Source organism: Vicugna pacos, chromosome 18 (genome assembly GCF_048564905.1).
Source record: "Vicugna pacos chromosome 18, VicPac4, whole genome shotgun sequence".
Classification (NCBI taxonomy): domain Eukaryota; kingdom Metazoa; phylum Chordata; class Mammalia; order Artiodactyla; family Camelidae; genus Vicugna; species Vicugna pacos.
The window spans coordinates 19,052,986-19,069,216 of NC_133004.1; the positions used below are offsets into that span (position 1 = coordinate 19,052,986).

A 16,231-nucleotide genomic window follows, 5' to 3' on the forward strand; every position below is an offset into this window, starting at 1 on the left:
GGCAGGCTGTCCTGGCCCCATCGTGCCCTCGCTGGTTAGCCGGGCTCTCTATCAGAGGTGCTTGCCCGCACTCATGTACTGTGGCCCTGTCACAGCTTGTGGGAGAGGCAGGCTCGCTGCGTGGTCTTCCTCTTAGATATTAGTTTCCCCAGTAATACACTGGCTCCCAAGCGTCCTGCAGTGACCGGCAGTTACTTTACTGCGCTGCTCTGGGTGGAAGCGTGTTTGATCCGTTCAGTGTCCGCTGCCCTCCTCGCTCTCACCAGGGCTCTAATCAGAGTTCTATGATGTGACCTAGTAAAGTCTTCAGCAGCACCTTTGTCTCCAGGGGTGTTGAGATATTCTAGGAGACCTGCATGTTTCCAAGCGTTTCTCCAAGGGTCCTGGTTCCTTTTAATGGGAAATGGAGTGTAAGTACCGCTCCCTGGGTGCCAGAGTGCTGACCGCTCCCTGGACGGGGTTAGGAATTCTTTGTTTTGTTTTAATACATCGTGAGTGATACTTCAAATTCAGATTCAGGATTCTAGGGTATTTGCTTGACATCTTCAGTCTTAACATCTTTTTCTTCTTTTGAGGATCCCAGTTCTCAACAACACTTGGAAAGATGAAATTACAGTATCCTTTACTACTTGGTGTTGCTGCCAAAAAGGTTAATGATAAGCTAATTTTCTTTTATAAAGCACTATTTGAAGGATTTTTTTTCTTTTCCTTTAAAGTCTAAAAAATTCATCACAATGAGTCTTGGTTGAGGTCTTTTGGGGCTGGGAGTTGCTATTCTTAGATATCCAGTATATTCTCTCAATAGGTAAATTTAAAACTTTTTTGTTTAATTTTAGGGAATTTTTCTTAAATATAGCTTTAATATTTGTTCTTTGTCTTGATTTTTTTCCTTAGGGACTTCTGATATCCATATATTAGATCTTCTTTGCCTTCAATATTTGTCACTTTCTCTTGAATTCTTTTTATCTTTTTATTAAAACATTTTTTTAAATGGAGGTGCTGGGAATTGAACCCAGGACCTCGTGCATACTAAGCACGCCCTCTCGAACTGAGCTATTACCCTCTCCCCCAAATATTTACTTCCCAAACATTTACTTTTTAAGAGTTTTGTTGAAGTATAATATATGTGCCATAAAATTCACTCATAAGTGTACAACTTGGTGAATTTTACTCAATTTATAGAGTTGTGGCTATCAACACAACCTAGTTTCACATTTCCACACCCCAAAAAGATTTCTCATGCTGTTTGCATTGAATCCTTGCTTCTACCCTAGAATCCCGGGCAACCACAGATCTGCTTTTTATCTCTATGGATTTGTCTTTTCTGAAGATTTTCTATAAATGAAAGAATATAGTTTGTAGTCTTTTGTGTCTGGCTTTTTTATTTAGCAGAATGTTCTTTTTTTTTTAACTTTTTATTTTTTGTAAGTAGGGGGAGGTAATTAGGTTTATTTATTTTTTAGAGGAGGTACTGGGGATTGAACCCAGGACCTTATGCATGATAAGCATGTGCTGTACCACTTCAGCTATACCTCCCCCAAAGCAGAATGTTCTTGAGGTTCATACATGTTGTAGTTTGTATCAGCATGTCATTCCTTTTCATGGCTGAATAATAAGTCTTTTGTATGGATGGACCACATTTTGTTTATCCATTCCTCAGTGGAGGGACATTTGGGTGCTTCTGCTCTTTGGCTGTTATGAGTACTGCCGCGGGCATAAATATTTGCAGACATGCCTTTGTCTGGACAAGTGTTTTTCTTTCTCTTGCATCGATCCCTAAGAGTGGAGTTTCCATGTCGTATGATCAGCTCTGGTTTTCCAAGTTTGCCAAACTGCTTCCCTTCTTCCTGGCAATGTCTGAGTTCCCATGTCTCCACTCCCTCGTGGACACTTGTTACTGTCAGTTGTTCTGACTGCAGCCGTTCTCATGAGTGAGATCTCATCATGGGTTTAACTTGCATTTCTCTGAGGACTCCTGAGCTTGACTGTCTGTTCATGTGCTGCTTAGCCATTTGTATATCTTGTTTGATGATATGTCTGTTTAAGTCTTTTGCCCGTTTAAAAAAAATGTGTTGTCTCCTTTTGAATTGTACAATTTCTTTATACATGCTGGATACAAGTCCTCTATCAGATACATGGTTTGCAAATATTTTCGTCCAGTCTGTGTCCTGTCTTAGTTATACTAAATGTCTTTTGAAGAGCAAAAGTGTTAAGTTTTGATGAAATTCAGTTTAATACTTGGAAATATAAACTTTTCTTCTTCTTCTCCTTCTCCTTCTTCCTTCTTCTTCTTCTCCTTCTCCTTCTCCTTCTTCTTTCTTCTTCTTCTTCTTCTTCTTCTTCTTCTTCTTCTTCTTCTTCTTCTTCTTCTTCTTCTTCTTCTTCTTCTTCTTCTTCTTCTTCTTCTTCTTCTTCTTCTTCTTCTTCTTCTTCTTCTCCTTCTCCTTCTCCTTCTCCTTCTCCTTCTCCTTCTCCTTCTTCTTCTTCTTCTTCTTCTTCTTCTTCTTCTTTCTTCTTCCTTTCTTCTTCCTTTCTTCTTCTTCTTCCTTTCTTCTTCTTTTTTTTTAATCTTCTTCTTGAAGAGATTTGTTCTCTGGAACATCAGGTGTGAATTTTCCCACTTACGATTATTTTCGATATCCAGGATCTATTTGCCAAAGTCATTTTTACTGAGTATTTTGCCCAGCTGGAAGGCCTGTGGGGTTGGGTAGATGGGTCTGTGCTGTGCACAGAGCCTAGAATACCTCAAACTTCAGCACAAACAGCAACACGGCTATTGGCTTGAGAGCAGGATTTGATTCCATGATTCATGGTCCCGGTCACTGTTGGCAGCATCTCTCCAGGATGTCACCTGTCCTCTGGCAGGAGTGGTTGGTGGATTCAGGACGGAGGATCCCACGGCCCTTGGGAGTAGGCTGCTTGTCTGAATGTGGCTAGAAGGTCATGTGCATAACCCCACTCCCCATTCCCCTTCTTGTGAAGCCTCAGTAACATCTTCTCTCGCTTGGCAATTGCAGGTGACGGACTTAACAAGGTACTTGGATCCCAGTGGACTCGGTGTGATTAGCTTCGAAGACTTCTACCGGGGGATCACAGCGATCAGGAGCGGAGGTCAGTCCTCACACCGTGTGCTTTTGTCACCTCCCCCATTCCTCAGCCCCACCCGTTATTGATTCTGCTCAGACCCCCTTCGCTGAACTTTCCAGCTTCCCTCCCGGAGTCCCTGAAATACCCCAGGTTCAAGATGCTCCCCCATCCTGTCCTTTTGTCCTCATACACCCTGTCCTCCAGGACTGACTGACTCAACTACTTATTCATAAATCTACTGCTCCTTTCCCTGGAAGTCTTATGAAAACTTTCAAGCATACAAAAATATTGCAAGGTGGGGAAGGGTATAGCTCAGTGGTAGAGCACCTGCCTAGAATGCACAAGATCCTGGGTTCGTTCCCTAGTACCTCCATTAAAAAAATAAATAAACCTAATTACCCCTCCCCTAAAAAAGAAACAAAATCAAATTAAAAAAACCCAAATCCCCCCCCTCCCATATTGCAAGATTTACACAGTGAGCCCTTGGATGTGTATTTGCCATCCAGAATGCACAGGCTCCCTTACTGCATTTGTATTTTCTGTCCACCCATCTCTCCCCCAATCCATCTTTTTTAACGGATGCATTTTAAGTCAGTATCCTGCTGTACGCTCCACCCTAAACACTTCATCCTGTGTATCAGTCATAACCTAGAGCTCAATATTTGTCTGCAATCTTTTTTCTGATTAAAAATTTACCTGTAGTCAAAAGTGCAGATCTTTAGTGTGCTGTTCTGTGAATTTTGACATTCTTACACCTGGTGATGTAAATCCCTACCCATAGCGTTCCCATCACTGGAGACAGTTCCCTCCCAGCTTTCCAGTAATGCCTTCCTCCTACCGGCACCCCCTGGCTGATCCCTGTCACTGTGGATGAGCTCTGCCGCTCGTGGGCTGACATCAGTAAGCTCATCAGCACATGCTCTTGCATCAGGCTCCCCAGCATGTGATGTGGAGACTGGCTGTGCCGCCGGTGTGTCGGGAGACTTCGGTGCAGAGCTGTGCTTGCACGTGTGCTGGTACAGCTTGTCTGTCCCCCAGATGACGGGCAGTATACTCCAGGTTGGGCCATGATGAGGGAACCTTCTAGTGACATCAGGCTACAGGTCTTTTTCTCGGCTTGGGGGCCCCTGCCTAGGGGTGGGATGGCTGGTCCCGGGGTGGCTGTAAGTGTAGTTTCCTACAGAGCTGCCAGCTGCTCTTCAAGGTAGCCATGCCATTTTCCACTCTCACCAGATGCCCATTTACTGTCCTTTCAAATAAAATTCAGAATAGAGCTTTCCTTCTTGCAGAGGGCAGTGCAGCAGCCGGCAGTGCAGTGGGTGTGGATGGGGCTGAGGGGTCTCGCAGGCCAGCTGTAGGCAGGCCATCCTCCCAGAGGCCCAGCTGGGGCGAGGCCTGTGTGCTGTGCTGGCGGGGCTGCCGTGGAGGTGCTGACACCTCTGAGGTGAATGGGGCTTGTGGAGGGGCCTGCAGAGCGGGTGGGGAGGAGACCCTCTAGAGGTGGTGTGGGCAAGGTGTGGGCAAGGCGAGTCCTGAGGGAAAGGATCCTGGAGGATCCTCAACTCCAGGCCGAGGCTTCCATGCCTCGTGTCTGTCTGCGCAACCAGTGGGTTGTGGCCCTGCAGGGATTTTTCAAGGTTAGGTGTGCAGTTAAAACACAGAGTTATTTAAATCTTCAGCTTGCACCAAGATTTTTCTCTCGGTTTCATGCAAACTTTTGCTTCTTCTCAACCTCTAGTGCCTTTTGGTGGCTTCCTGAATGCAATGCCCGGCCCCCACTCCCAACCCCAAAGCAGGCACTCATGCCGGGCCTTCTGGAACGTCTGCCTCTCCTCAGGTCACCTTCTGGGCCAAAGCCTTGGTGCCCAGGACACAGGGGGTGGCCTTGTCCTCCCATAGCTTTCTTGGTTTACCTTCAGGAAACTCTTGGTATAGGCTTTTTTTCTCTTAGTTTTGACAATCCAGTATGATTTCTTCTTGGACTTAACCAATTATTTAAAACTAATCTTAATTTCTAAGTGCATTTTAAAATCTTGCCATTAACTTCAAACCAGTTGTGTATGTGGTAGACAATGAGGTATCTGACATGGGTTGGGTTTGTTTTCAGGTCTACCATGTGGCCAGTTTTTACCTGTGTAATGTGTGTGTTTAAAGAACGCTTCCCCCGCGGGGGTGAGTGGTGTGTATGTGCAGGGCTGGAGGCTCACCGATGGTCTGCTGGATCTCAGTCACGGGATCATGTATGGGGACCACTTAAGGAGATCACATACGTGTGGAGATGATATTGGTTCCCAGGAGGGTGGTGGCATCGTCAGTCTTGTCTCAGTTCTATTTCAGCCTCACTCTCAGGTGACGGAATCAGCCGCAGGTTGATGGTGACGGAGCCGGGGAGCCCAGGACTGGTGGGTCACTGGAGAAGCCTTTGCAGCTCTGCCTGAGGGTTTGGGGTGGGAAGGTGATGGGCGCGTGGAGGCCAAGCCCAGGACACCAGAAAAGCGGTCACTCTTGCTGGGGAAAACAATACGTGGACTCAGAGGGAAAATCTGCTTCTGGAACACTGCTTGGCCCAGTAATGAACAGTATCTTACATGGTGCTAATAATTAAACAAATTGAATATTTATGTAGCTAGAGACTGGAACTAAACTGTTTTGGAAGATTGGGGGAGGGATAGCGGGGAGTCCTTGAGTACTGTATCAGGAGGTCAGGAGGACATTCTAGAGTTCAGGAGCCCAGGGGAACCATGGAGAATCACAGAGGAACATGAGACAGGCTAAGCACTGCCGTTGGCTCCCCTTAGCCTGTGGGCGCTGATTCATTGCCCAGCTTCAGGTGAACAGTGTGTGTGTGTTAGGCATCTGGCAGGCTGGGACTCCCTGGGTTTGTTGTGACAGCCCGATTCCCTGGGTGACCACGGAGCAGCCTGCTGACCACAGGGCACTGGCCCTGCCTGTTAGCAGGAACCTTCCTGCATGAATTTACCCACAGGGGATGATAGCATCAGTGGTTCCTGGGCCTAAAATCAAAGGGGCTAGGAGGAGTGCAGTGGTCTCCTCACCTTCCAGCCAGGGTCGAGACTGGGCTTCCTCTGAAGGGTCAGCGTGGGAGCAGCAGTGGCAGCCAGGCCTGTGGGTGTGGGTGTGGACAGGAAGGAGCCCAGGAAAGCAGCCAGCAAGAGACAGTGCTGGCCATCTGTGTGGCTTTGAGGCCCTCTCTGAGCCTCTCTGAGCGCACATCCACAATTCTGTTGCCGAGCAGTGGCCAGTCTGTTCCGATAGACCACGGGCAATAAGAAACGGAGCAAACTCAGCTGTAGGAATTCCTGGGGAGCCTGACCTGGGAGGTCCCAACCTTGGAGCAAACTCAGCTATAGGAATTCCTGGGGGGCCTGATCTGGGATGTCCCAACCCTGGGCCATAGGAATCAGGACATGCTCCTGGAAAACTTGTGACCGCGGCAGGCGCAACCCAGGGCATTGTCACAGAGCTCGCCAACTGCCAGCCCCCCAGGCCCTGGGCAAGGGAGCGGAGGCTGACCCCTGTCTCTCATGCAGAATGGGTGCCGGCTGCTGATGGTGTGGCCGCCCTGTGGGTTCAAGTGTCTCGAAATTTAGTGTGTGGTAGTTATCAACCTGGTGAGAGAAAATGGTCATGTGAGAGCGACCTGTCCCCCAGATCCTCATGGTTCCCTTGTGGTCAGCCTTCCACCTGATGCTGAGAAGGGGCCTCCACTCACACTCCCCTCCTCCCTCCTTGCCTAGGCCTGGGCCCTTCCCATGGCAGCGGGGTGCTCTTTGTCCTGCCCACGGTTGGCAGAGAGGAACCCGAGGTGGGGCCCTGGGGGGCTTTCCCATTGGGACCCGCCCCCTGACCCACCTGCCTGCTGCACTTGGCCCTCCCTTTCCCAGACCCAGGCCCTCTCCATCCTGTCCTACAGCCGCACTTTCTTCAGATTCTGAGCCTCCCATTCAGGACAACAAGTCCTCCCTCCAGGGCCCCTGCACACTACTGAGTCTCATTATTGCATTCTTTTGGCGCTATTTCCACTTTGATTTAATCAAAAACAAAAACCTCTCACAGTCCCAGAGTTAGCATGGACACTCCAGGAAGTGGTGCTGTGGTTTTTTTCAGTGGTGAGAACATTCTGGAATAGCGGCATCCCCAAGGGGTGAGGCTTGGTCTCAACATGATGCCACATTGCACGTGGTGTCCCCCAGCCCCCGTTTAGCTTGTGCAGAACAGACCCCGCTCCTGAAACGAGGTGGCAGGCCCTGGACACTGGGAGACAGTCTGCCACTGGGGTGTGTGTTTGAGGGGCAGAGAATGTGGGAGTGGGGCCTGGCCTGGCCAGCAGAGGGGGTGGGGTCTTGGGGGGAACAGGATGAGGGGAGGCTGTTGTGATGAGAACTTGAATCAGGCAGGATGAAAGTGGCTGCAGGGGGAGGGTATAGCTCAGTGGTAGAGTGCATGCTTAGCATGCACGAGGTCCTGGGTTCAATCCCTAGTACCTCCATTAAAAAAAAAAAATTAAGAAAGAAGGGAGCTGACCTTAGTTCTGGTGGGGGGCAGCCCATAAACTTGGGTGCAGGACAGCTCTGAAAGGTGATGGGCCTCGGGAAGTGGTGGAGCTGAGGTGGGCATGGAGGCCTCCCTGGGAGTGTCTGGGAAGGGGTGCCTAAAGGGGTGCACCCAGCATGTTTGGAAACCACAGGGAGGCTGGTTTGGCTGGGTTGAGCAGCTTGGGTGCTGCGGGCAGACCTGGCCTCTCAGCCCAGCAGGGCCATCTCCCGGGATGGGTATGAGGCTGGGCCTGCAGGTGACTTCAGCTTGTGTGGCCTCTGGGAATGCACTGCCAGGGTGGCTCAGGGCTTCTAGCTCAGTGCTTCTGGCTTAGCTTTTCTTTTTTTTTTTTTCTGTAATTTGTAAAAATTTTTTGGTAGTTTGACTTCATCATTTAACTTGTGTTAGCAATGGAGAGTGAAAATAAAATCTGAAGGAAAATCAGAGATGATTCGGAAGTTGTTATTTCATAGCATTTGGAAGCGTGGCAGCACGACCGCCCGGACTGCATTTGGGCTGCAGTTCACTTCAGGTCCTCCCACCCGTGTGCCGTTGTAGCTGCCGACAGCTTGTCTCATCTGCTGGACTTTCATTCTGCATCCGGAGCGGCAGAGCAGGTGGCATGGTACATTGACCCAGTTTTGCAGGAGAACGCAAGGAGATTTTTACTGTCGTAGCCATAGGCCTTATTTCAGGAATAGAACGAGCTAGAGAGGGAATTGTGACAAATAGGCCATTGCTCTGGCTCGGTCCCCCATCCCCTAGCCTCTGGAAGACTTAGATAAACATACACTAAAAATTTATATTTAGTTGAAATTGTTTTAGTTCTTATAGAGAAAACTGAGAGAAGACTCGTATTTAGTTCCCATCAAGAGTATAGAATTGCCAGCTACCTTTACATCTCCTCTCTACTGAGTGGGGCGGGACTCCTAGATTGATCGCTCACTGCAGGAATCTGAGCCCCCGTCCCCCATGGCAGAAAAGATCGGCTGTGCTTTAGAGTTTTGAGTTCTGTGTTTCAGTTTTGGAAAGTGCAAGCAAGACTGTTACTGTTTGGGAATGGAAAGTGGGCAAAGACAGCCTAGCCTCTTAAAAGGGTGCATGCGGTCTCCAGGTGCGCTGGGGGAACTGGGCCTTCTCCATTCTCCTGCTCCAGAAACCAAACACTTCTGTCCACAGCAACCCTCTCCCCGCCAAGAGAAGCACACACAGTTCTGCTGTAGTTCACTTAACACCCCAGACCTGGGGCCTCCAGGGCTGTGGGCTGGCATGGCAGGCAATGAGCACAGGGTCTGGGTCCAGCCTGCGTGCTCTGAGGCACCTTCACTCCCACCCCAGTCTGAGCCACACTCTAGGGAAAACAGTACAAAACAAGAGCGTTAAAAGTGCTTGTGATTCTGAAGATGGAAGCTACATCAGGGCTTTTGCAGTGTTGAATTGACAATGGCATTTCATCGTTACTGAATGCACTTGAATCCGAGTGATTGTCGAAGGGAAGCGTTATTATTCTGTTTAAATTGAGAGAGCTATTCAGAAGCAACCTGTCGGTGGTGGGGAGGATCCAGTGGTGGGGAGGAGCTGTCAGCATCTCCACCTCTCTTCTGTCCCCGCCCCCGCCAGGGCTGTCTCAGTGACTCCAGGCACTGACCCTCCGAGCCTGGCTGGACACACGGTCAGGAGGACCACATTCTCCCAGGGGGTCCAGGTGCCAGAGCAGAGCGTCCTCTGGCTGAAGAAGCCAGTGCTGACCTTCCAGAGCCCTTTACCCCGGAGTGTCTGGGTGGCTTGCTGGCGCACTTGGCCCTTTAAGTAAGTGACTGATGCTGTGTCAGAATATGTGAAATATATTCAATAAGTAACTGGTATTTTAAATGAGCAATTACTACCATGATCTGATTTTTGCTGACAACTCTGACACCCGGTGTGTGGGTTTTCCTCACCGAGCAGCAATCCAGTGCTCTGGACCTGGCCTGGGTGTCTGCTATGTGATTCCTTCTGATACCAGCCACTCCAAGTTAAGCACAGGCCCCACTCCAGGGCCCTCACCTGACTGAATTGACTCCACAACGAGGGTTCCCACTACTCCTTCCTCGGGTTTGATAATTTGCTGGAATGGCTCACAGACCCCAGGGAAGCATTTTACTTATGTTACCAGTTTATTACAACGGGTGCTATGAAGGTTACAAATGAACAGCCAAGAAGAGGTCTGTGGGATGAGGTCTGGAAGAGTCTGGCGTGGAGGGACTTCTGTCCCCATGGCAGGGGGATGTGCCACCCTCCTGGCATCTGGAGGTGTTCCCAACCTGGGAGCCCTCTGAACCCCTTCATTCCAGGGCCTTATGGAAGCTCCATTAAACAGGCACGACTGATTAAATTAGTTCAGTCTCCTGTCTCTCCCCCTTTCTGGAGGTCGGAAGGAGTGGGGCTGAAAGTTCCTCTGGCAACCAGCCCCATCCTCCAAGAGTCACCTTATCGGTATAAACCCATGAGGTTGAATCGGGCTTGTTATGAATGACAGATGCTCCTCTCGCCTCATCACTCAGGAAATCCCCAGGGTTTTAGGCGCTCTGTGCCAGGAACCAGGACGAAGAGCAAATAAATGTTTGTTGTGATGGCACAGTAGTGAGACATCGTTGGGACACAGAAGTGTCTTGCGTGCTCTTTGGAAGGTGCTGTGTCCACACTGCTGGGAAGCCAGGAAGCCAGGGGCTTTCCAGCGGGAGGCCGGCCGTGTCTGAGAAGTGATGCTGATGTCAGCATTGTCCCTCACGAAACTATGCCTTTTGCTCGGGATTTTCATTATCAAGTTAAGTATTTGTTGTAGAAGGTAAACTTGAGTGAAAAAGAAGAAAAGAAAAGCTGCCGCGAGTCCAGCACCCTGGACAGATGTTGTTCCTTGTCCTACATCATGCCTACACCTCTCCAGACGTGAAGTCTGGCACCTGCTGCTTTCTCGAGCCGTAGTGGTATGGCGTCCTCCTCTGTCCCAACACTGCCAGCTCTTTGACAAACAAACATCTTATCATTCAACCTTGACACTCCCTCCCAGAGCTGGCACGAAGCCTTTTCCTCTGGGGGCCACACTACTTCATTCCCCAGGCCTTTCCCGGCCAGTCCAGCCCCGTTCGTGCCCACCACTCATGCACCTACCCCCTGCCCCCCAGGGATGGTCTGGGCCTTCTGCTGAACCTGGTCTTCTCTCTCCCAGCAGATCCTGATGGCCAGCTCTGCAGCGTCACCTCAGCCCCCGACGAGGAGCCACCCGCCTGCCCCGAGGAGTTCGACGACTTTGTTACCTTTGAGGCAAGTGGTTTTCCCAGGAGAGCTGAGAGGGGATTTGATGCTACCCCCCATATTCATGCACCCTAAATCCCGCCTCACTCTGTGGTCCCCAGGGCTGTTCCTGTAGGAAGTGGCAGGCAGGGCCCACTGTGTGTGTTTGCTGTGATCGGCAGGTGTCTGCAGAGGGCCAGGCTCTCCTGTGACATTGTTGTCACCTTCTGCCAGGTTGCCAAGCAAGGCCAGAGCATGGGTTGTGTCGTGATATTTTTGTTTTATCAAGAACCCATTTTCTAGTCTAGGGACATTTGACTAACACCTTGCCGGCCTCTGTCCTCTTCCTCGGGAAGAAGCCAGGGTGGTTAGAGTTACATGGTATGGCCTGCAGTTGTGGGTGATTTGCCCTCTGCCACGGCAGGGAGAGGATCTGCGTGCACAGCCACAGAAGACAGGTCACTGTAACTTCATCCCGCAATATGGGATTGAGGGCAGACACTGGAGAGCCCATGCGCTGGTTCTGGAATTTTTCTTTTTGAAAATACACTTGTTGCGGAAAGGGTATAGCTCAGTGGTAGAGTGCATGCTTAGCATGCATGAGGTCCTGGGTTCAATCCACAGTACCTCCATTAAATAAATAAATAAACACATACATACATAATCCACCCCCTGCAAAAAAAATTTTAAAAAAATACACTTGGGGCAGCCTCCAGCCCCCTAAGCCCTGTGTTGCCCATTGGAGGCCGTGGGGAGCAGGGTTGGGCTGTGACTCAGTGGGCCTGAGGCCCTGCCTTTAGTCCCCTGAGCTTGGGCTCCTTTGTAGAATGAGGAATGGCATAGAGCAGCTTCTGAAAGTCCCCCTGAATGCTGGCATCCACAGGACTCCACTGCTCTCCTCAGTGCCTTGTGTCCCTGCTCCAAGAAACTGCCCCAGGTGTCGGTCACCCCTCAGATAATGCAAGTTCACTTCCGGATTGTCTGTCACTTCTGCCAGTCCAGGCCTCCAGACCACTTCACAGCTTTGTACCAGAATACCAACTGGGCCTGAGTCCCTCCAGGGCAGGGACCACCCCACCTTGTGTCCCCATATTTAGCAACAGTTGGTGTGTTCATTCTGTGTGTCCTCGGGGTTCCCCGGGGTGCCAGGCCTGGTGTGTGGAGGCCAGGTGCCTGACTGGGACATGTGCTGGCTGAGGTTTGGTGTGGCCGGACAGGGGCCAAGGGTATGCAGGATCCTGACTTGTCAGCTTTCAAACCGACCACCAGACCCTGTGACCGTGGAGACGGCAAGGCGTGGAAGGCTCTCTGGGGATCGACACATCTTGAACTTCCCAGTAATGCAGCTGGGTCGGGGGAGAGGCTGCTTGTCTTATTTGGAACATCTGGGGAACCTGGATCCCAGCAGCCGTGCAGGGTCTCCTCACTCACGTAGCCGGCCAGCAGCTAACCTCTCATCACACATCTCCCACGGGGTCAGGCCTCTCCATTGACACACTAGTGCACACATTTTGTCATCAGTGCCTTCTGTTTTATTCTCTCATATTTCTGGTAGGGCATTATATTGATTTTTTTGTATTTTATGTGTAGGTGGATGTCATGGGTTAGATGGTAGCCCCTAAGAGGTACATTCACCAGAACCTGTGATCTTGAGCTTATTTAGATTTGCAGATCTAATTAAGTTAAAGATCTCAAAATGAGATCGTGCTGTGTAGAGAGGCCCCTGAATCCAGTGACGGTTGTCCTTGGAAGAGAAAGGGAGATGACCCACCAGGGAGAAGGCTGGAGTGACGCAGCCACAAGGCCAGGACCTTCCGGGGCCACCAAGACCCAGACAAGGCAGGAGGGATCCTCCCTGGAGCCTCAGGAGAAACTCAACCCTGTTGACACCTTGATGTCCAACCCCTGGCCTCCAGCTCTGAGAGAATGCATTCCTGTTGCTTTAAGCCACCCAATGTATGGTGATTTGATAATGGAAGCCCCAGGAAACTAATAGAGTTTTGTTGTTCAGGGTGGTAAAAGGCATCAGTGCATTTTGTACTTCAAGTGCTTGTTTAACCTGAAAGGATGAGACCCACTGACGCTGGGGCTGCCTCCTGAAGCCAGGGGAAGAAGGCATGGGGTGCTGTCTGACTCTCAGCCCCTCTTGTCCTCCACACACTGGTGTGGCCTTCCCACCTGTGCAGCACCTTGGCTCTGGGTGCCCACCCACCTGCCGCACCCATTGCCTCCAGAAATTGTGGGTGGGAGCCTGACATTTCAAAGAGTATGCAAAAGGAATGTGTCTCAGGTTTTCAGATCTTCATTTTTTTTCAACAAGGAGGAAATATTTCTTCTTAATTTTTTTGTTGTTTTCTAAAAAATTAATACACTTTATATTTTAGCAGTTTTAGGTTTACAGAAAATGGAGCAGACAGTACAGTGAGTTCCCATTACGTCCCACACACATACAGTTTTCCCACCAGGAGCATCTTACATTTGCTCTAATGGATGAACCAATGTGGATACACTGTCACTCACTAAAGCCCGTAGTTCACATTGGGATGGATACATTGTCACTCACTAAAGCCCATAGTTCACATTGGGGTTCGCTCTTGGTGCTGTAGTTCTGTGGGTTTTGATGAATGTGTAGTGATGTGTATCCACCACTGTAGCATCACACTGAGTAGCTTCGCTGCCCTAAACGTCTTCTGTGTGCCGTTCCTCCCCACTGGCACCTGGCAACCTCTGATCTTTTACTGTCTTCGTAGTTTTGTTTTTCCAGAATCTCTGTCTTCGTAGTTCTGTTTTTCCAGAATGTCGTAGAGTTGGTTGGAATCATACAGTGTGGGGCCTTTAAAGTTCCTCCATGTTTTGTGTGTGTGTGTGTGTGTGTGTGTGCTTTTTAAGGCTTTTGGATGTAATTTTGAGGGAAGTGAAACTAGGTAATGTATAGAAACTTACTGCTTTTTAATAGAGGAACTGGGGATTGAATACAAGACCACGCGCATGCTAAGCACACGTTCTACTGCTGAGCTGTACCCCTCCCCCAAAAGATAACTGTTTTTAAAAAACTTGCAAGTTGTGTGATCTTAATGTGCAATTAAAAATACGAATGGAGAATACGTGTATTACATCCAATACCACATTTGGGGACCCTCTGCTGGCGATCTTCAGAGATGAATAGGCCTTTTATTGACATTCTGGGGCACACGGTGGTGCTGGTCAAGGGTGTCCTGTGCAGTAACTACAAATGGGCTGCTGCTCCTGGGTCCTTTTCCTGCTGGGGACACTTCAGCATTTCCCCAAGCATCCTTTGGCTCCTAGCTTGTAACAGAACTCCCAGGAGAAAGTTACTGATTTGTCGTTTCTGAGAAGGGGAAGAGGTGAGGGGTGACTTCAGCTTTGTCACTGACATTCATTCGAATAGGAAGAAAGCTTCACATCTGACATGGAAGCAACCTAAGTGTCCATCAACAGATGACTAGATAAAGATGTGGTGTTTATATACGGTGGAATACTATTTGACCATAAAAAGGAATGAAATAATGCCATTTGCAGCAACATGGATGGACCTAGAAGTTATCATATTAAGTGAAATAGGCCAGACAGAGAAGACAGATATCATATGGTATCATTTATATGTGGAATCTAAAAAGTGATACAAATGAACAAAACAGAAACAGACTCACAGACACAGAAAGCTATGGTTACCAAAGGGAAAGGGATGGGGGGGAGGGATAAATTAGGAGTTTGGGATTACCATATACACATTACTATATACAAAATAGAAACAATGAGGACCTACTGTATAGCACAGGCATGTATATTCAGTATCTTGTGATAAACCATAATGGAAAAGAATATGAAAAAGAATGTGTATATGTACATGTATAACTGAATCACTTTGCTGTACACCTAAAACTAACACAACATTGTAAATCAACTATAGTTCAACTGAAAAAAAAAATGTCCAGGTCTGAGAATCTGGGTGAGGAGAAGGTTGGAGAGCGGAAGGCCCTGCCGCCCACAGGGAATAACTCATGCGTTAGGGTTTCTGGAAAGTGGTGGGAAAGTCGCAGAGAGCAGGCACAAACGAGTGATAAGAACTGTCCCTGCTGTGCCTTCTCTGTCCCTCCCTCCTTCTCCCACTCCCGGCCTTAGGGAAATATGTCTTCTGTGCAGACTGTTATCAGAAAGGTTGGAAAATGAAGAACAAAAGCCACTCTGTTTTTAAATCTGACTAAACTGTTTGTTAAAAACGCAGCCAGCACTCTCTGAACTTTGCCCACCTCGTGGGCCAGCTCGGCAGGTTTCCTGGAGCAAGTCTGGGAGCGGGTTAGGCTTCTTCCAAAGCAGTGATGCACCTTCAGGTGAGCACACGGGTTTTGCAGAATCTCAGCAAGACTGGCAAATAGGAGGCTGCCGGAAGCTGATGGCTAGTCTGGACAGAGACCCCCAACATCTGATTCAATGGGGAGGCTATCTCCCTGAGCACGCCCTTCCTGGAGTGGGTGTATGGAGCCAGGCCCAGCCTGGACTGGCGTCTGAGGGTAAGAGGAGGCTGTGCCTGGCCACTGGTTTTCCTTGGAGGGACCACGAATGGATGGGGGGGCCCGGGCAGGCTTGGCCACACCTGTGTTCCTAGCCAATGACCATGAGCACAGGCTTCCTTGTCTACCTGGTGGTCCTGGTCCCATTGGCACGTTTGTGAACTGGTGAGGGATACTCAACCAAGCTTTGTAAGGTGCACTTTGACTCCCACATTAATTCATCCAAACATTTTGAATTTGGTGGCGTAGACGGTCGGCTGGGCGGAGCAAGGTCCTCTCTGGCGGCACGTGAACCTCTAGGACGTCTCGGCCATTCTGTGCTCAGCCAGGGGACCATACTCTCGGATGGTCTTCTGCCCCCAGAAAACTGCCTGGCTTACTGACATTCAGGGCAGCCTGGACCAGTAGGAGCTGAACTCCAGGTCGTGAGCAGGTGGGCAGCATCCATGAGACGACCCAGCCCTGTCCTCCCGGCCCCCTCAGCCTTCCCAGGCTGGGTCCTTACAGAGCCTGTCAGTGTCCAGTGTGTCCTCAGGGATAGACTTGCTCTGGGAGTGATGATGGAAGGTGGGAGTGTTTGTCTTCCTCTGTCTGCTCAGCAGGTAGTCGCCCAGAAGGAATTGGTGAGCGCTCTGATGCGCGGTCGGGTTTGTGCAGCATTCACCTCCTTGTTCCCATGTCAGTGGAGAGTTACCTCCATCCTGAACCGTCCTGTCCAACGTCCAGGGAGGGTTTAGGCTGCAGCCTGGCACTGAGCTGGTCTCACACACTAAGCTGAGCTG

At 49.6% G+C, this 16,231-nt stretch overlaps 1 protein-coding gene and 1 non-coding gene across 7 annotated transcripts in view; one reads left to right on the forward strand and one right to left on the reverse strand.

The window, feature by feature from the left end:
* RAB11FIP3 (RAB11 family interacting protein 3) overlaps nucleotides 1-16,231 on the forward strand; it is a 76,020-nt gene that overhangs the window by 36,635 nt on the left and 23,154 nt on the right. For 3 of the 6 annotated variants that reach the window (XM_015239163.3, XM_015239166.3, XM_072942297.1), the window contains 2 exons: nucleotides 3,018-3,111; nucleotides 10,853-10,947. In XM_015239163.3, the coding sequence (XP_015094649.2) occupies nucleotides 3,018-3,111; nucleotides 10,853-10,947 (189 nt within the window). The remainder of the gene's footprint in view (nucleotides 1-3,017; nucleotides 3,112-10,852; nucleotides 10,948-16,231) is intronic. The other 3 variants (XM_072942295.1, XM_072942296.1, XM_072942298.1) reach the window with 1 other exon arrangement.
* TRNAD-AUC (transfer RNA aspartic acid (anticodon AUC)) lies at nucleotides 1,464-1,536 on the reverse strand. The gene has a single exon. It is a non-coding gene; the product is annotated as a tRNA-Asp (tRNA).